The sequence below is a fragment of the Leptodactylus fuscus genome, chromosome 3 (assembly GCF_031893055.1).
Source record: "Leptodactylus fuscus isolate aLepFus1 chromosome 3, aLepFus1.hap2, whole genome shotgun sequence".
Lineage (NCBI taxonomy): Eukaryota > Metazoa > Chordata > Amphibia > Anura > Leptodactylidae > Leptodactylus > Leptodactylus fuscus.
The window spans coordinates 174,424,928-174,445,428 of NC_134267.1; the positions used below are offsets into that span (position 1 = coordinate 174,424,928).

The 20,501-nt window shown below is 45.2% G+C and overlaps 1 protein-coding gene across 1 annotated transcript in view; it reads right to left on the reverse strand.

The window, feature by feature from the left end:
• Positions 1-3,432: 3,432 nt before the first annotated feature.
• The window catches only part of SUCNR1 (succinate receptor 1), a 31,547-nt gene continuing 14,478 nt past the window's right edge, over positions 3,433-20,501 (reverse strand). Inside the window, exon 4 of the mRNA XM_075269565.1 lies at positions 3,433-4,416. Coding sequence (XP_075125666.1) covers positions 3,433-4,416 — 984 coding nt within the window. The remainder of the gene's footprint in view (positions 4,417-20,501) is intronic.

Sequence of the window (20,501 nt, forward strand, 5' to 3'; positions counted from 1 at the left end):
TTTAGCACTTTGGGAGCACTGGGAACTAGATGGGTGTTTTCTCCAGTAATATCATCTGTAGATCCCAGCAGCAAGACCTCAAATGTATACATGTATACGTTGTTTAATATCCAAAATGTTCATGATGTTCATGAACATGTTTCTGTATTCATCTTTTATATCTTTACCACTCTTTTGCATATGTAAAATGATTTCGCAGAAACATCTTTCTCCTGAAATGACTCTTTGCATATCACACTGTTGTGAGTATATAGTTTTAAAGGCATTTTCTAAGGTGTTCTAAGTTCTAGTATCCTATCAGCATACTATTAACTGGCTATGTCTAGCACATAAACATTTTAATTGATCTTAAGACGAAAGGGAATCCAACAAAATAAGCAAATAAAAAGATCTACCACATTATTTACACAGAAAATAATAATACATATTACATAATGAACATACATACATATGCATAATGAATTTGGAAAGATACATACATACAACAAAATGATGTAAAAAGGTAGAAAAGAATGTGCAGTGAATAGTTAAAAATATACACATCTATATTGTTCAAGTGGCCGTTTTCTAATTTTGATATTATTAAATTATTAAATGATATTAAACCCTTTAAGTATCTCTTTTGCTTTGATTAAAATTATGCCCTATATTTATGCCCAGTATATACATACATATATATATATAGAGAGAGAGAGAGAGAGAACACACAGTGGCCAGTAGGAGGGGACGCCATCAAAATATAGTAAAAGTACTGCAAAACCTGAAGACCCACAATCCCTTGCAATCTGACATGTGGCAAAAACTGTCCCAGTGTTGGATTTCCAGATAATTTTCCAATGGCTTGTCGCTGGTTGTTGGACTGAGACCAGTGGAAAAGCCTGTAAGACCAGAAGTGAATATAATGGCTTTGTCCAGGTTAGAAATCCCACTTTTAAAATACCCTATTAGGAAAGTTACTATAGGAGGTCCCCTGTTCTGATTAAAGAGTAGGCTTTGTGTAATGCTTATTGTCTCCTGTGGTGGCTACAGCGACACTGGACACTTATTGCCAGGTTTTCACACAAACGTCAGCAGACCACTGTTTAACAGTTTGTGAACAGTTTAACCCCAAGAGAATCTTTTATAAGTAGTTTATGGAAAATCTCATTAAGGGGGTTCTTTGGGAATAGGCCAAAAAACTAAAACAAATGTCAGAGTACCTGCCCTGATGCCTACTACCAACCTCTTTGTAAGATGTAGGTGCTTGTTTTGCCTCTAGGGATATGACTATTAAAATAATATATATATACACACACATATGGTGGAACAGAACAACGTTCTGACACTAGCTTCACACTACTGTTTGGGTTTCCTGAAAAACAGAAACCCAATCCACTTAAACAGCGGTTATCCACAGTAACTCGCGGACCCCATAGACTATATACAAGCTCCTGTATTTTCCTAAAAGGATTTATTTAGTTTTTATTATTCAATTCCTGGAGAACACCACATGAAACATAGCAAAGAGCTTGTGGAGAAACCTATATGTCCCTTCTTACCTTTCCTGCTACCTCTTGTGTCACCCCCTCTACCTCATAGATTGTAAGCTCTTACAAGCAGGGCCCTCAGTCCCATTGTATGAAGTGACTTTCTTTGTAATGTATCTTTCTGTCTGTATTTGAACCCTACAAATTGTACAGCGCTGCGGAATATGTTGGCGCTATATAAATAAAATTTATTATTATTATTTGGACTTCTCCAGATTATGTGTATTGCAAGAATAACAGCTTTTCAAGATAATAATGTTTCAAAATATTATGTTACAAAGTAATCTACTATGTATTATGTGTTGCAGACTATAATAGAATAGTACAGTATTGTACTGAACTGGGCTTATGAGAAACTGGAATCCATTTACAGATTTTACAGATGGTTTGGGATCCCTAAACCACCAGCATTTCATTATTCAGTTGAGGAACACAATCCAAAACCTGTGTAACTTAGTGCTGCCCAGAAAAGAATAAAAATAAACTATTCATGGGTCCACTCTCTACAGTTTGCTTTGGCCACAGATGCCATTTCTGCAGGGCATATGCAGCAAACTAAGTCTAGGTTCACATCTGTGTTGGAGTCTCTGTAGGAGACTCTGCAGCAGATTCCTCCTAAAATTGTCAGAGAGAAAGTCCCACAAGGAGGATTTTTCTTTGCCAGTTTCAGTATAAAACCAGTGGAAACCTGACAGACCCCATTACATACTATGGGGTCTGCTGGTGTCTGTGGGTAACCACTTTTGTAGTGGACAGGCTCTCTTTCTTTCGGGTCTCTCGGATTCCAGTTATGGCTGGCAGTAACTAACAAAGTTTTGGGTCCCTAATCTCCAACTGCATAACTGCATGCTGGTGTATCACAAACTAGGAAAGGGGGAGATAGGAAAAATTATACTCAGCTCTCCTGCAGTCGTCTTCAAGTGTATACCATCCGATTGAAATACGTATCCTTGAACTTTGCCCGGATGCCAGTCTCCTTTGGCTGGGAGTGAAATCCAGAAATCATGCGAAAAATCATCCAGCAACGAAACAAAAGTTTCTCCAATAAAAACTTTTCTTTATTTCATGTCCACAGGATAAAATATAAACACGCAGTCACAGGAAAAGGCAAAAAAAGGCTAATGTCAGATGACGCGTTTCGGATCTTATGTCCTTCCTCAAGGTCTGACCTTGACCTTGAGGAAGGACATAAGATCCGAAACGCGTCGTCTGACGTTAGCCTTTTTTTGCCTTTTCCTGTGACTGCGTGTTTATATTTTATCCTGTGGACATGAAATAAAGAAAAGTTTTTATTGGAGAAACTTTTGTTTCGTTGCTGGATGATTTTTCGCATGATTACTGCATGCTGGTGGTTTAGAGTAGATCTTAGATGTAAGATATGGGTGCACACATCTGCAGTTACACAATTTATTTCTATTTCTTCTTTCTTCATCTTGTTACAATCTTTGAGAATGTGAAATACGGATAATTTTTTTTTGCATTTTATATCACATTGAAGCAAGAACTATATGGCGAATTTGGTCGCGACTCTCATTGCGTGATCAAAGACCACCGTTATGCCCAGCAACAGCTTCACTCATGTAAGTGAGTGGAATCACATTGAGGCCTGATGGTGCTGTGACCATTGCAAAAAAAAAGGTCATGCAATATTTGATTTTAAAGTCATGGTCGTGCTACACGTGGCATCACAATGCAACTCCATTCATTAACATGAGTGAATGAGTCGCAGGGTGGAACATCGATTTTTGGCTGCAGCCAAAGTCGCCACATAGCCCTAGCCTTAATCTGGCAAGAAAAGTTCTACAAAATATATATTATATATAATAACATTCTGTTTAACAGATAAATACTGAATATGATCTACAATACTATATATACAGTATACATAACATATAGATTGTTGCTGCTAAGAATCTGTCCTATAATCCCTCGCTTTACTGTCAGATTCAGAATTGTATATGCAGCGACAATTTCTGGTCTTGAAACAGTGCCGTATTTTGGCTAGCAACATTTCCCTGAAATTGTCCCCCATCAGAAAATAGAACACAGGGTTTATTACACTGTTCAAGAAGGCAATAGGTCGTGTAATGATATATATGGAATTAATGGTGGTCATTGTTTGCTCACTCAGATGCCAGCTCTTCATACGGGATGCAATCCTGACATTTCTCATGATGTGATATGGGGTGAATAAAATAAAGAACACAATCACTGCGATAGATACCAATCTGAGAGGTTTGTCCAGGGAGAAGGATGTTGTAAGGGTTTCACTTCTGGTTTTCAGAAAGCGCGCCATTTTCATGTAGAATACACACATGGTACAGAGCGGGATGACGAAGCCAGTGATGGTAAGACACACACTATAGATAAAGCTGTTATGTGCCTTCCCGGAACTTCCATAGCTGAGACATTGACTGTTGTTACGCAATTCTATAAAAAACAGAATTGGCGCTATTTCTAAGATGACCACAATCCAAACACCGAAAGAAATAAAAATGGCCGTCTCCTTCTTCTGCATAATATGATCTTTAAAAGGGTATTTAATAATCAAGTATCTGTCAATGCTGATGAAGGTGAGGAAGAGGATGCTAGTGTAGAGATTCGCATGCAGCAAGTATCTATTGCTATAGCACAGAACCTCCTGAAACATCCAACTCCCACTGGTGTAGCTTTCAATCAATAGAGGAAGGGTACATAGGAAGGCAAAGTCTGATAAGCACAGGTTGAATAGGTACACACTTCCGCTTGTCCACTTCTTCATGCAGAAAATATATCCGAACATCACTATACCATTGCCAAGAATTCCGAATATGAATTCCAGGGAATATACCGTGGATAGGTAATATTTCTCAAGAAGGCAATCAATTGAACAGTTGAAACTTTCTTGACCCTAGAGAGAAGAGACAAGGATACATGTAAAATATAAGGAAATTATATATTAGATTATTATATATTAGATTTTATGTCATATTGAGGGAAATGTGGTTAAAACACTGGCAGCTATGTACAGATAATAGCTTGAAATATAAAGCAACTGTAGCATTATCAAATATGAAGTTGTACACACCCAGAACATCCTGGGTAATTCTCCTTTCCTCTGCCAGTTACCGTAAGTGCCAGTCAAATGCCAACTCTAAGTGCTGCAGCATCCCCCTCCTCTTCCTTCTCAATGCTTTTTATTTCTGTTTTCACACTAGACACATTTTTATGGTTGCGAAAATGTTTGTTGTGAGCATTTATAGTGAGCCTATGGGTAGAAAGCGTATACTACAGATGGCTGGGTTATAAGGAAGATTACAATCTCCACCAATAAAGTGTGTTACAAGTGTTTATATATTTACATCTATGACACTACTGATCAATGCAAAGAAAAATTCTAAGAATATATATGCAATAATATTCTGGTCTGACAGCACACATTTTGATTAGAGATGAGCGAACACTAAAATGTTCGAGGTTCGAAATTCGATTCGAACAGCCGCTCAATGTTCGTGTGTTCGAACGGGTTTCGAACCCCATTATAGTCTATGGGGAACAGATACTCGTTAAGGGGGAAACCCAAATCCGTGTCTGGAGGGTCACCAAGTCCACTATGACACCCCAGGAAATGATGCCAACACCTCTGGAATGACACTGGGACAGCAGGGGAAGCATGCCTGGGGGCATCTAACACACCAAAGACCCTCTATTACCCCAACATCACTGCCTAACAACTACACACTTTCCACATTCAAAAAAACCTCTATCAAAGTGGGAAAATACCTGGAAACCTTCTTTACTCCCCAAATGGATGGACACAAACCCCAATTTAAGCTCAACAAACAGTAACAACCACCCCTTTAAATCACGTTCCCCATGACAACCACAAATGGAATAGGCAATGGGAATTCCAAAAGCCCTCACCCTTAACTGTCATTTTGAGTGTGTGTGTGTGTGTGTGTGTGTGTGTGTGTGTGTGTGTGTGTGTGTGTGTGTGTGTGTGTGTGATGTGGTAAGACCTTCCAAAATTCACTTTTCTAGCCCTTAACATGAGCCCTTCCAAACAAAGTTACATGACCTTAAGCTGAGCTACCAGCAGAGATTGAGGCCCTTGGCATGAGTAGAGCCTTGCACCAGCAGTGTTTTTGGCACTTAGGGTGAGTTGAGCCTTGTACCAGCGTGTGTCCCTTAACATCAGGCGGGCCCTAAGTTCTGCGCTTTGCACAAAAGTTCCACATTAACTAGGCTGAATGGTACAAAGATTAGTAGGCCCGAGAACCAGGAACAGGTCTTGCAATGGCTGTCGGATAACGCTTAAAGCACATTGTCCACCAGCCAGTCAGCCTCTACCTCCTCTTACCCAACAGTCTTGTCCTCCTTCCACCCAAAATTCCCAATCTTCTCAGAACAATAACCCCAACTGTCCCTGCTCCCCAGAGCTGTTCTCCCTTCCTTTGACTGTACCGCAACCTGCCCCTCCATTTCGCGATTCCACGGACCTAACAGACGAGTATCTGTGTCCAGATGCTCAAACACTAGAGTCTCCTCCATTCCATCTCCGGTCGATTTGGTGGCGGATGACCAGCAACCCACCCTCATCGACGACGATGAGACGCAGTTGCTGTCAGGGCAGCCAGTTGACATGCGCATTGTGCAGGAGGAGGAGGCGAGACAGGAGTTGGAAGAGGAGGTGGTGGACGACGAGGACACCGACCCCACCTGGACAAGGCAGATGTCAAGCTGGGAAAGTAGTGTGGATGTTGAGGCAGGTGCAGCACCAAAAAGGGTAGCTAGAGGCAGAGACATGTCCAGAGGCAGAGGTCAGCTGCTTTGCCGAAGCCAGGCCAGACCCGGAATGTCCGAAGATGTTCCCTTTTGTACCCAGCCCAGAAAAACTCCCCCATCGAGGGCACGTTTCTTGAAGGTGTAGAGTTTTTTCAAGGAATGCGCCGAGGACAGATATAGTGTCGTCTACACAATTTGCCTCTCGAAATCGAGTAGGGGCCCTGAGAAGAGCAACCTGTCCACCACTTCAATGCACCGTCATTTGGAATCCAAGCAATGGAATCAGTGGCAGGCAGCAACGGCAGGACAAACGTCGCCCGCCGTTCATGCCACTGCCTCTGCTCACAGTGCTGGCGATGCACTCCAGAGGACGAGCCAGGACATCACTTCATCTGCCTCCGCCACTTTGTTGACTTCTCCCTCATCCTCCCCTGTTTCTGTCTTATCTCCTTCTCCTGCACCATCAAAGGCACCATCAGGCGCTTCTTTACAACAACCCACCATCTCTCAGACATTGGAGCGCCGGCAGAAATACACCGCTAACCACCCACCCACGCAAGCCTAGAACGCCAACATCGCTAAACTGCTGGCCCAGGAGAGGTTGGCGTTCCGGCTTGTTGAAACTCCCGCCTTCCCGGACCTGATGGCAACTGTGGCACCTCACTATGCCGTCCCTAGCCGTCTCAACTTCTCCCGGTGTGGCGTCCCCGCCTTGCACCAGCACGTGTCACTCAACATCAGGTGGGCCCTTAGTTCCGCGCTTTGCTGCAAGGTCCACTTGACCACCGACACTTGGACAAGCGCCTGTGGTCAGGGATGCTGCAGTGCTTATCTTTAATGACAGGCAGGGTGAATGTGGTGGAGTCTGTTCCTCGGGTGCAAACTGGGGTGGCCTATCTCCTCTCCCAGGCCAAAATTCATGGCAGGAGTAGACTGAAACCCTACGACGCTGCAACCTCCACCACAGCTACTAGCGGCAAACGCTAAAACACTGGTGTGGGGAGACGTCAGCAGGCGGTGCTGAAGCTCATCAGCTTGGGGGACAGACAGCACAGTGCCTCCGAGGTCAGGGATGCCATCCTGGCTGAGATGGCATTTTTTTTTCCCTGCTACACCTGGGGCCTGGCATTTTTACGCCTGTGATAATGGCTGGAACCTGGTAGCGGCTCTGGAGCTTGCCAGCCTCCAACACGTTCCATGTTTGGCCCACGTCTAACCTAGTGGTGCAAAGTTTTTTAAAAACATACCCAAATGTACCGAAGCTACTGTTGAAAATGCGGCGCTTGTGCGCCCACTTTTGCAAGTGCACAGGAGTCGCTGCTAGCCTAAAAACACTCTAGCAAGGCCTACATCTGTCCAAACACAGGCTGTTGTCCGTCATTCACACACGCTGAAACCCTACAATACCATATCTTGAGCAGGGTGTGTGAGCTGCACAGACCTTTGATGGAGTTCCATCTACAAAACCCAAGGGTTCCTCAAAGTCAGCAACCAAAGTTTCTGCACCATGAGTTTCCAGGGGTGGCAGAGTTATGGCTAGGGGAAGAGGCATGGATAGGGATGATGTCTAGGGGCAAAAGCAGTGTGGATGTGGAGGCAAGCTAAGCAGGAAAAACTGGGGGTACAAGCTAAGGCATGGACTGGGGTGATGTCTAGGGGCAAAAGCAGTGTGGATGTGGAGGCAAGCTAAGCAGGAAAAACTGGGGATACAAGCTAAGGCATGGACTGGGGTGATGTCTAGGGGCAAAAGCAGTGTGGATGTGGAGGCAAGCTAAGCAGGAAAAACTGGGGGTACAAGCTAAGGCATGGACTGGGGTGATGTCTAGGGGCAAAAGCAGTGTGGATGTGGAGGCAAGCAAAGCAGGGAAAATGGTGGCTAGAGGCAAAGGGATGTCCATAGGCAGCAAGGGCAAAGATGCAAAACTCTCCCGTTTCAAGAATTTTCCTGACTTGTTTCCCCACAAAACATTCCTGGGAGGAGGGCTGAAACACCACCCTCCTCCTCCTCCGCTGTTAGATTTACCCCAGCTACGAGCTGAAAACGCTGCAACACTGGTGTGGGGAGACGTCAGCAGGCTGGGCTGAAGCTCATCAGCTTGGGAGACGGACAGCACACTGCCTCTGAGGTCAGGGATGCCATCCTGGATGAGATGGCAATTTGTTTATCCCCGCTGCCCCTGGGGCCAGGTTTTTTAGCTTGTTGGAGGGCTCTGGAGCTTGCCAGCCTCCAACACGTTCCATGCCTGGCCCACATGTTCAATGTAGTGGTGCAATGATTTTTAAAAACATACCCCAAATTAGCTGAGCTAAGGGTGAAAGTGCGGCACTTGGACACCCACTTTCCCAAGTCTACAGTACCTGGAGCTAGCCGCAATACACTCCAGCAAGGCCTACATCTGCCTGAAGCACCTACTGTTGTGCGAGGTCACCACACGCTCTAACCCTAGATACCGTATGTTCAGCAGGGTGTGTGAGCAGCAGAGACCTTTGATGGAGTACCAGCTACAAAACCCAAGGGTTCCTCAGAGTCAGCTCCCTCACTTTCTGCACCATGAGTTTCCATGGGTGGCAGACTTATGGCTAGAGGCACAGGCATGGATAGGGGTGATGTGTAGGGGCAAAAGCAGTGTGGATGTGGAGGCAAGCTAAGCAGCAAAAACTGGGGGTACAAGCAGCCGGTGACATCATCACTGACAAGCACAGCTGTCTGTCAGCTGACAGGCTGACTTTCACCAAAATGAACAGACAATGGATAGACTCATCATATACATGTCAGTTACATGACAAATTTAGTGCAATTTGCAAGTCCAAGATGGTTTGGAGATCTGCGGAGAGGAATCTCACCACCTCTTGCGGGTGCCATCATTTGGAAGGCAAGCCCTGGGCTCAGTGGGTGAGAGCAAGCGCAGGATAATCGTCGTTTGGCCTGGCGGCCACTGCCTCTTCCACTGTTGACAGGGCTGGCGCTGCAGTCCAGACCAGGAGCCAGGACACCTCCACATCTGCCTCTGACACTTTGGGGAGTTCACCCTTATCCTCACCTTTTCCTGCCATTTCTCCTTTTGCCCGCGCCATCATGCGCCTCTTCCCAGCAACTCCCCATCTCCCAAGCCTTTCATTTCATGCTAAAGTACAGCGCAACCCACCCACATGCCCAAGGCTTCAACGGCCTCATCTCAAGAAATCTGGCCCAGGAGATGTTGGAATCCCGGCTGGGGGACACTCTGCCCTTTTTGGGCAGAGTGTCTACTGCGCCACCGCACTGTGCCGTCCACACCAGCACTTTCCCCCAAACATGAGGCGGTCCCTAAATTCAGCGCTTAGCCCTAAAGTTCCATGTGACCAGTTACGAATGGACAAGTGCATGCGGACAGGGACGCTACCTTTCAATTTGGGCACAGTGGTTGAATGTAGTTGAGGCGTGGACCGGGTCGCAAAATGTGGTGGCCTGACTTGTCTCCCCACACAACATTCCTGGGAGGAGGGCTGAAACACCACCCTCCTCCGCTGTTAAATTGACCCCAGCTACGAGCTGGAAACGCTGCAACACTGGTGTGGGGAGACGTCAGCGGGCCGTGCTGAAGCTCATCAGCTTGGGGGCCAGACAGCACACTGCCTACAAAGTGAGTCATGCCATCCTCGATGAGACGGCAATGTGGTTTTTGCCACTGCACCTGGGCCCAGGCATGTTGTCATGTGTGATAATGGCCGTAACCTGGGATTGGCTCTGTAGCTTGGCAGCCTGCAACATATTCCATGCCTGGGCCACGTTTTTAACTCATTGCTGCTAATCTTTTGAAAAAGGTACCCCAATGTTCCTGAGCTACTGGTGAAAGTGTGGCGCTTGTGCGGATAGTTTTTAAAGTGTATAGTTGCCGCTGCTAGCCTCTATGCACTCCTACAACGCCTGTACCTGCTGGAACAACGGCTGTTGTGCGACGTCTCCACACTGCTGGCACTAAACATATCATGTGTTGAGCAGAGTGTGTGAGCAGCACAGACCTTTGATGTAGTTCCAACTCCAAAACCCTCGGGTTCGTCAAAGTCAACTCCCTCAGTTGCTCAACCATGAGTGGCCATGGGTGGCAGACTTATGTGAAATCCCATCCCATCCATTGCACTGGACACGAAACATTAGCATGCGCTCAGCACAACTTCGGATATGGCAGATGCGTTAAGCAGGGTGCAGGGTACAACACAGACCAGGCCCGAGCACCAGGAACAGGTGTTAGAAATACTGCAGCATCTGCCATTTCCTTCCAATTTTGGGGTTTTGGACCCGCCACCGACTTGTCTGGACCTAAGTGGGGATCATGAGACACAGTTGCCATCAAGGCAAGCTGTGGTCATGTGCGGTTTGCAGTAAGGGGGCAGTGCGCAATTGGAAGAGGAGTTGGTGGATGACGAGGCCACCGACCCCACATGGACAGGGGTGATGTCTAGGGGCTAAAGCAGTGTAGATGTAGAGGGAAGCTAAATCAACAAAAAACCTGGGTAGAAGCAAAGGCATAAACTGGGGTGATGTTTAGGGGTGAAAGCAGAGTAGATGTGGAGGGAAGCTAAGCAGCAAAAACAGTGGGTAGAAGCAAAGGCATGCAAAACTCTACCCTGTTGGAAGACTTATTCCTAGGTCTGGAACACGTTAATGGCCCCCCTGGACAAATTACTGCCACTCAGGGGCCTAGTGTCACCAGGAGGGACAAGTATAGGCGCATGTTGTGGGAATACCTGGCCGACACCAGCTCTGTCCTCTCTGATCCCTCTGTGCTCTACAGCCTAAACTTATTTTCTCATCTTTTTTTCTGAACTGCACATCTCTTGCCTGCTTCCTTTGGGATCTTAGAAATGGTGGTCCACTTCCACAGATGGTAACTTCAATAGACAGTGTAACGGGAGTAGCTGAGGGATCGCTGTCTTAACCACTTTTTGGCACAAAATTAACTTCCAAAGCCAAATATGGTGCAAGTATATGATGCAAGGACACCTACACACCTATCTCTGACACATTGGGGAGTTCACCCTCATGCGCCCTTTTGGCCTGCACCATCATGCGCCTCTTCCCAGCCACTCCACATTTCCCAAGCTTTTCATTGCAGGCAGAAGTACAATACAACCCACCCCCATGCCCAAGCCTGTAACAGCCTCATCGATAAACTGCTGGCCCTGGAGATGTTGGTGTTTGTTTATGCTTCTGGAGACCCAGGCCTTCCGTCAGCAGATGGCAGCTGGGGCACCTCCCTATGCTGGGCCTAGCCGTTACTACTTCTCTTGGTGTGCTGTCTCTGCCTTGCGCCTGCATGTGTCCCATAACATCAGTCGGGCCCAGAGCTCTGCGCTTTGCTGCAAGGTCCACTTGACCACCGACACATGGACAAGCGCCTGTGGTCAGGGATGCTGCAGTGCTTATCTTTAATGACAGGCAGGGTGAATGTGGTGGAGTCTGTTCCCCGGGTGCAAACTGGGGTGGCCTATCTCCTCTCCCAGGCCATGGCAGGAGTAGACTGAAACCCTACGAAGCTGCAACCTCCACCCCAGCTACTAGCGGAAAACACTGTAACACTGGCATGGGGAGATGTCAGTAGGCCGTGCTGAAACTGATCAGCTTGGGGGACAGACAGCACAGTGCCTCCGAGGTCAGGGATGCCATCCTGGCTGAGATGGCATTTTTTTTTCCCTGCTACACCTGGGGCCTGGCATTTTTGCGCCTGTGATAATGGCTGGAACCTGGTAGCAGATCTGGAGCTTGCCAGACTCAAACACGGTCCACGCATGGCCCACGTTTTCCAACTTGTTGGTGCCATGTTTCTTTGAAACCTACACCATTGTGCCTGATATACAGGTCAAAGTGGGGCCATTTTCGTAAGTGAGAACTAGCCTCTGCTAGGCAGAAAACATTCAGAGCACACTCCTCTCATCTTTGCACCGTTGGCTGGCGGAGGAAGACGAGGGGGTTGGAGTGGCATCTGATGTCCCTATCCCACACGAGGCTAGAGGGTGCACTTCAGTGCATCCCATTGCTTCACCACAAATGGTGTGAAGGGGAGTGGAAAATGGAGGAAATGGAGAGTGACCCTTACAGTTGGGGCCAGCAAAGGCATGCCAAGTAACACACTGGCACACATGGCTGACTTCATCTTGGGTTGCTTTTCAACACATATTTCACATCATGAAGAACAAATAATACTGGATTTTTTCAAGCCTCGAACCCCGGTCTAGGTCTAATGTCTGTTCCTTTCTTATATTAGGGGAGAGGGAAAAAAAATTACTTCAGTGATACGTTTAGCGTACATAGACTGACTATTAATGTGTATCCCACTTAGTGTTGTTAGGGTTACACACCGTCACAACCTGGCTAAAGCTTCTATAGCTGTTAATAAAGTCAACATAACTTTACGGTATCCAAAAAGACAGCTGGTACTGACAGAGAGCAAGACAAATGTCACCCAAAGCTGTGAGCTCTGAACACCCACAGTGACTTTGGCGTCATCATCATTATAAGGGAGTGGGTGGTAATAAATAACTTGGCAGTGCCTAAAACCCAAAAAGCTTATACAACTATATTTACATTAAGATACACAAATGAAACTTTTTAGTAGCAGGTCATGAGACAAGCTGATAAGCTCTTCCTTTGTGCAGTGCTATTTGAAAGTTAAACGCTGCCTTTATTTTAATTCTGGAGAAGGTGCAGACATTAGATTTAGAACATGTTGTCTTCATTGTCCAAATCCTCTATATAGGTAACGCGTTTTTCGGGCCGAGCTGTCTGGGAACGAGCTGGTGCAGCACTGACAACCTGGGTGAATATGGCAAGAGCCTGAGATGTAGGGTGAATGAATCCCCAAATTATTTGTGGAATTCCCAGTGAGACAATGGCACTGTATACCAGTAGTAAAAATTGTGGGTGCACATAACCCCCATATATTCTTTGAATTCCCAGTCAGACAATGGCACTGTATACCAGTATTAAAAATTGTGGGTGCACGTAACCCCCATATATTCTTTGAATTCCCAGTCAGACAATGGCACTGTATACCAGTATTAAAAATTGTGGGTGCACATAACCCCCATATATTCTTTGAATTCCCAGTCAGACAATGGCACTGTATACCAGTATTAAAAATTGTGGGTGCACATAACCCCCATATATTCTTTGAATTCCCAGTCAGACAATGGCACTGTATAGCAGTATTAAAAATTGTGGGTGCACGTAACCCCCATATATTCTTTGAATTCCCAGTCAGACAATGGCACTATATACCAGTATTAAAAATTGTGGGTGCACATAACCCCCATATATTCTTTGAATTCCCAGTCAGACAATGGCACTGTATAGCAGTATTAAAAATTGTGGGTGCACATAACCCCCATATATTCTTTGAATTCCCAGTGAGACAATGGCACTGTATACCAGTAGCAAAAATTGTGGGTGTATATAGCCCCAATTCTATTGCTAGGGGACTTGCAGGGTATTTCTGAGGTGAAGGTGGGGGGGCACACCGTTGGAACGGGGATTTGGGGTGTATATATGGGGTATACGGGAATACACTGTCAGTGTGTTCCATTCAGGATCCTGGGAAAGCTGGGTTGCGGCGATTGAGCCCGTCAGTGCCACGTTACACTGACAAGCTTCTCCCTGGAATTGAAGTTATATGTAAGCCCAATATATTCTTTGAATTCCCAGTCAGACAATGGCACTGTATACCAGTAGTAAAAATTGTGGGTGCACATAACCCCCATATATTCTTTGAATTCCCAGTGAGACAATGGCACTGTATACCAGTAGCAAAAATTGTGGGTGTATATAGCCCCAATTCTATTGCTAGGGGACTTGCAGGGTATTTCTGAGGTGAAGGTGGGGGGGCACACCGTTGGAACGGGGATTTGGGGTGTATATATGGGGTATACGGGAATACACTGTCAGTGTGTTCCATTCAGGATCCTGGGAAAGCTGGGTTGCGGCGATTGAGCCCGTCAGTGCCACGTTACACTGACAAGCTTCTCCCTGGAATTGAAGTTATATGTAAGCCCAATATATTCTTTGAATTCCCAGTCAGACAATGGCACTGTATACCAGTAGTAAAAATTGTGGGTGCACATAACCCCCATATATTCTTTGAATTCCCAGTCAGACAATGGCACTGTATACCAGTATTAAAAATTGTGGGTGCACATAACCCCCATATATTCTTTGAATTCCCAGTCAGACAATGGCACTGTATACCAGTAGTAAAAATTGTGGGTGCACATAACCCCCATATATTCTTTGAATTCCCAGTCAGACAATGGCACTGTATACCAGTATTAAAAATTGTGGGTGCACATAACCCCCATATATTCTTTGAATTCCCAGTCAGACAATGGCACTGTATACCAGTATTAAAAATTGTGGGTGCACATAACCCCCATATATTCTTTGAATTCCCAGTGAGACAAAGGAACTGTATAGCAGTATTAAAAATTGTGGGTGCACGTAACCCCCATATATTCTTTGAATTCCCAGTCAGACAATGGCACTGTATACCAGTATTAAAAATTGTGGGTGCACGTAACCCCCATATATTCTTTGAATTCCCAGTCAGACAATGGCACTGTATACCAGTAGTAAAAATTGTGGGTGCACATAACCCCCATATATTCTTTGAATTCCCAGTCAGACAATGGCACTGTATACCAGTATTAAAAATTGTGGGTGCACATAACCCCCATATATTCTTTGAATTCCCAGTCAGACAATGGCACTGTATACCAGTAGTAAAAATTGTGGGTGCACATAACCCCCATATATTCTTTGAATTCCCAGTCAGACAATGGCACTGTATACCAGTATTAAAAATTGTGGGTGCACATAACCCCCATATATTCTTTGAATTCCCAGTCAGACAATGGCACTGTATACCAGTATTAAAAATTGTGGGTGCACATAACCCCCATATATTCTTTGAATTCCCAGTGAGACAAAGGAACTGTATAGCAGTATTAAAAATTGTGGGTGCACGTAACCCCCATATATTCTTTGAATTCCCAGTCAGACAATGGCACTGTATACCAGTATAAAAAATTGTGGGTGCACGTAACCCCCATATATTCTTTGAATTCCCAGTCAGACAATGGCACTATATACCAGTATTAAAAATTGTGGGTGCACATAACCCCCATATATTCTTTGAATTCCCAGTCAGACAATGGCACTGTATAGCAGTATTAAAAATTGTGGGTGCACATAACCCCCATATATTCTTTGAATTCCCAGTGAGACAATGGCACTGTATACCAGTAGCAAAAATTGTGGGTGTATATAGCCCCAATTCTATTGCTAGGGGACTTGCAGGGTATTTCTGAGGTGAAGGTGGGGGGGCACACCGTTGGAACGGGGATTTGGGGTGTATATATGGGGTATACGGGAATACACTGTCAGTGTGTTCCATTCAGGATCCTGGGAAAGCTGGGTTGCGGCGATTGAGCCCGTCAGTGCCACGTTACACTGACAAGCTTCTCCCTGGAATTGAAGTTATATGTAAGCCCAATATATTCTTTGAATTCCCAGTCAGACAATGGCACTGTATACCAGTAGTAAAAATTGTGGGTGCACATAACCCCCATATATTCTTTGAATTCCCAGTCAGACAATGGCACTGTATACCAGTATTAAAAATTGTGGGTGCACATAACCCCCATATATTCTTTGAATTCCCAGTCAGACAATGGCACTGTATACCAGTAGTAAAAATTGTGGGTGCACATAACCCCCATATATTCTTTGAATTCCCAGTCAGACAATGGCACTGTATACCAGTATTAAAAATTGTGGGTGCACATAACCCCCATATATTCTTTGAATTCCCAGTCAGACAATGGCACTGTATACCAGTATTAAAAATTGTGGGTGCACATAACCCCCATATATTCTTTGAATTCCCAGTGAGACAAAGGAACTGTATAGCAGTATTAAAAATTGTGGGTGCACGTAACCCCCATATATTCTTTGAATTCCCAGTCAGACAATGGCACTGTATACCAGTATTAAAAATTGTGGGTGCACGTAACCCCCATATATTCTTTGAATTCCCAGTCAGACAATGGCACTGTATACCAGTAGTAAAAATTGTGGGTGCACATAACCCCCATATATTCTTTGAATTCCCAGTCAGACAATGGCACTGTATACCAGTATTAAAAATTGTGGGTGCACATAACCCCCATATATTCTTTGAATTCCCAGTCAGACAATGGCACTGTATACCAGTAGTAAAAATTGTGGGTGCACATAACCCCCATATATTCTTTGAATTCCCAGTCAGACAATGGCACTGTATACCAGTATTAAAAATTGTGGGTGCACATAACCCCCATATATTCTTTGAATTCCCAGTCAGACAATGGCACTGTATACCAGTATTAAAAATTGTGGGTGCACATAACCCCCATATATTCTTTGAATTCCCAGTGAGACAAAGGAACTGTATAGCAGTATTAAAAATTGTGGGTGCACGTAACCCCCATATATTCTTTGAATTCCCAGTCAGACAATGGCACTGTATACCAGTATTAAAAATTGTGGGTGCACGTAACCCCCATATATTCTTTGAATTCCCAGTCAGACAATGGCACTATATACCAGTATTAAAAATTGTGGGTGCACATAACCCCCATATATTCTTTGAATTCCCAGTCAGACAATGGCACTGTATAGCAGTATTAAAAATTGTGGGTGCACATAACCCCCATATATTCTTTGAATTCCCAGTGAGACAATGGCACTGTATACCAGTAGCAAAAATTGTGGGTGTATATAGCCCCAATTCTATTGCTAGGGGACTTGCAGGGTATTTCTGAGGTGAAGGTGGGGGGGCACACCGTTGGAACGGGGATTTGGGGTGTATATATGGGGTATACGGGAATACACTGTCAGTGTGTTCCATTCAGGATCCTGGGAAAGCTGGGTTGCGGCGATTGAGCCCGTCAGTGCCACGTTACACTGACAAGCTTCTCCCTGGAATTGAAGTTATATGTAAGCCCAATATATTCTTTGAATTCCCAGTGAGACAATGGCACTATATGGCAGTAGCAAAAATAGTGGGTGTATATAGCCCCAATTCTATTGCTAGGGGACTTGCAGGGTATTTCTGGGGTGAAGGTGGGGGGGCACACCGTTGGAACGGGTATCGGGGGTATATATCGGGTATACGGGAATACACTGACAGTGTATTCCATTCAGGATCCTGGGAAAGCTGGGTTGCGGCGATTGAGCCCGTCAGTGCCACGTTACACTGACAAGCTTCTCCCTGGAATTTAGCTCTTACAAGAGCTGTTGGTTGTCTTCTCCTTCCTATCCTAGCCTGTCCCTGCCTACCCAGAATCTAAGCCCTAGCTAGCTGGACGGAAACCTCCGTCCTCGGTGAATTGCAAGCTCAGAATGACGCGAAGCTGGGCGGCGCTGTTCTTTTAAATTAGAGGTCACATGTTTTCGGCAGCCAATGGGTTTTGCCTACTTTTTTCAACGTCACCGGTGTCGTAGTTCCTGTCCCACCTACCCTGCGCTGTTATTGGAGCAAAAAAGGCGCCAGGGAAGGTGGGAGGGGAATCGAGTAATGGCGCACTTTACCACGCGGTGTTCGATTCGATTCGAACATGCCGAACAGCCTAATATCCGATCGAACATGAGTTCGATAGAACACTGTTCGCTCATCTCTAATTTTGATATAATAGATTTATATGGTCAACTATATTCACTGCTACTGTGAACTCAAACTGATCCCTCAGGTGATAGACATGTACTGATCTACTGTAACATAAAGTAAAAAAATAAACCAGGTAAAGATTGTAGCCATATTCCCACTTGCATATGTCCCTCGCCTCAACCACTGTCCTGGGCGGTAGGTGGCTTGGCATGACTTGAACACTTTGTATCAGCACATAGAGTTGAATATGAACTCTAACTCTCTGTCCACGCTCTCTGACCACAACCTGCTGATATTCTCTATCCTCTCCTCTATAATAGACACCCCAACCCTTAAACCAACACGCTCCCCAGGAACCTTAACTGCCTTGACATCCACTCGCTCTCAGACTCTCTCCTACCACTCGCTGACATATCCTCATTCCAGGACGCAGATGCCGCTGCTGCCTTCTATAATACCACAATAACTTCAGCTCTCGACTCTGTGGTCCCCTTCACAAACATCAGAACCTGACCGATCAATAGTCAACCCTGGCACACCAACCTGACTAAAACACTGAGACGTTCCTCATAGGTTGCAGAACGCCTCTGGAAAAAAAGTCACTCCCAGGAGGACTTCCTCAGGTATAAAGAGGCAGTACTCTCATTCACCTCTTATAAGCAATTATTTTTCACCACACTTAAATTTTCCCTATCCCACAACCCCAGCTGATTCCCACATCGCATACTCACCAGTCTTCTCTGCTGTAAAATCTTCTTTCTTCCTGTTTTTTTTGCGTCATTGGTGGGCGGAGTTTCATATGCAAAGCCATACTGTCCGACTACCTCCAGTTTAGCTCCACCCCCAAATTGATGTGTAGCTCCGCCCACCACATAGCGTGATCCTATGGGACGACTGAAGGACCTGTGATGTCATCAAAGGTCCTATAACATGGATTTAGCTTGTTCTATAATATAGAATTTATATAGAGTCGGCTAAGTCCTAGTGAGCAGAGGGACCAGGTCCATTAGCCCACTAGGATTTAGACTGTTCTATATAAGAAAGCAGCACTCATTCCTCCCCTCCTTTATCTGAGAGCAGAAAGCTAGGTCACAGGACAAAGACACAGGAATAGCTAGAAACACAGGCTTGCTCCCGTGCACTTAGCCCCTCCTCCCTCCCTGAGAGCAGGCAGATACATCACAATGACTTTTGAGCAGATAAGTCAAGGGTGTGTCAACAATGAATTGAATAAAGTAAGATAGTGGACAAATAAAGCAGTTTTGCTGAAGCAATGTATTTAGGAAAAGTCTTACATCCACACTAACAAGCAGTATAGATAGGATCCTTGTGATGGGACAACCCCTTTAAATATTGATGACCTATCCTAAGGTATTCAATATTTAATTGTCTATTCCCTTCTCCTGGAGCTTCTGATTGGTCTTAGCGGTCACAAGATGTCTGAGGGCAATCAGCAGCATCAGGAAGTGACCCCGATATGTCACAGGTAGTGACGTCACGTGTGACTTCTGCCGGAAGACAACAAGGGACCGTACAGACCGCACTGGGAGGCACCATAGCATTGCTGACTATGATTTTTTTTTTTTTAAGACTTTTCACCTCCCCCAGACTATTCAACAAAGGGTAGATAACTCCTGTAAATTAGTCAGATTGTTACTACAGTTTGATTTGAAATGATCTGCTCTGAATGGAATTTAACAGGAAAAAAACCTGTTAACATATGAATGTACAGTAAAAGCCCCATTGTACTAAATTTTATTACACCTCCGCACTAAACAGGGCACCCCCGTGAGTGCTGTATATTTGTCTACGCTCATTTACATTACTATCTATGATACATTTGTTACTCACGTCTCAGCTTGCTTTCTGATATTGATTTCGTAATTGTGGAAGTTGTGGTTTGTCTACAGCAAGTTAATACGTGAGTATACACAGGTTTCCAGGAGTCTGCAAATGTATTCAAATCTCCACGACTTGGTGTAGTCAAATAGGACAATCTGGTTTTCTACAGGACTTCTGTGCAGGTAAGTGTTATGCCCGATTCACATATGCAGATGTGTTCCATCAGTAAGAGTCCGCATGAGGACCCCTATGGACGGAACACAACTGCAACTGCAAATGCTGTGCAGTTCAAGCACACAGACCCCATTATAGTCTATGGGGCCCGTGCGCTTGAACTGCACAGCACTTGCAATTGCGCTTGTGTTCCGTCCATGGGGTCCTCATGCGGACTCTTACTGATGGAACACATCTGCATATGTGAACCAAGTCTTAAGCTACTAGAGATGTTAGCTAGTCTCCCATTAGAATGAATGGATGCAGCCGGCGTGCAGGGGTTTAAGCGGTCGGACGCCGGCACAGGCTGTGTGCCGGCTGCGTCCATTCATTCCTATGGGACTTGCTAACATTGTTAGCTTTTCCCACAATGCTTGGCCAGTAGCAAAGCATTGTGGGAAACAACCTCTGACCTCGATCCCGCCTAAAAAGATCGTGAAATTTACTCGATCGCCAATCGGAATCCGATCTTTTCCGA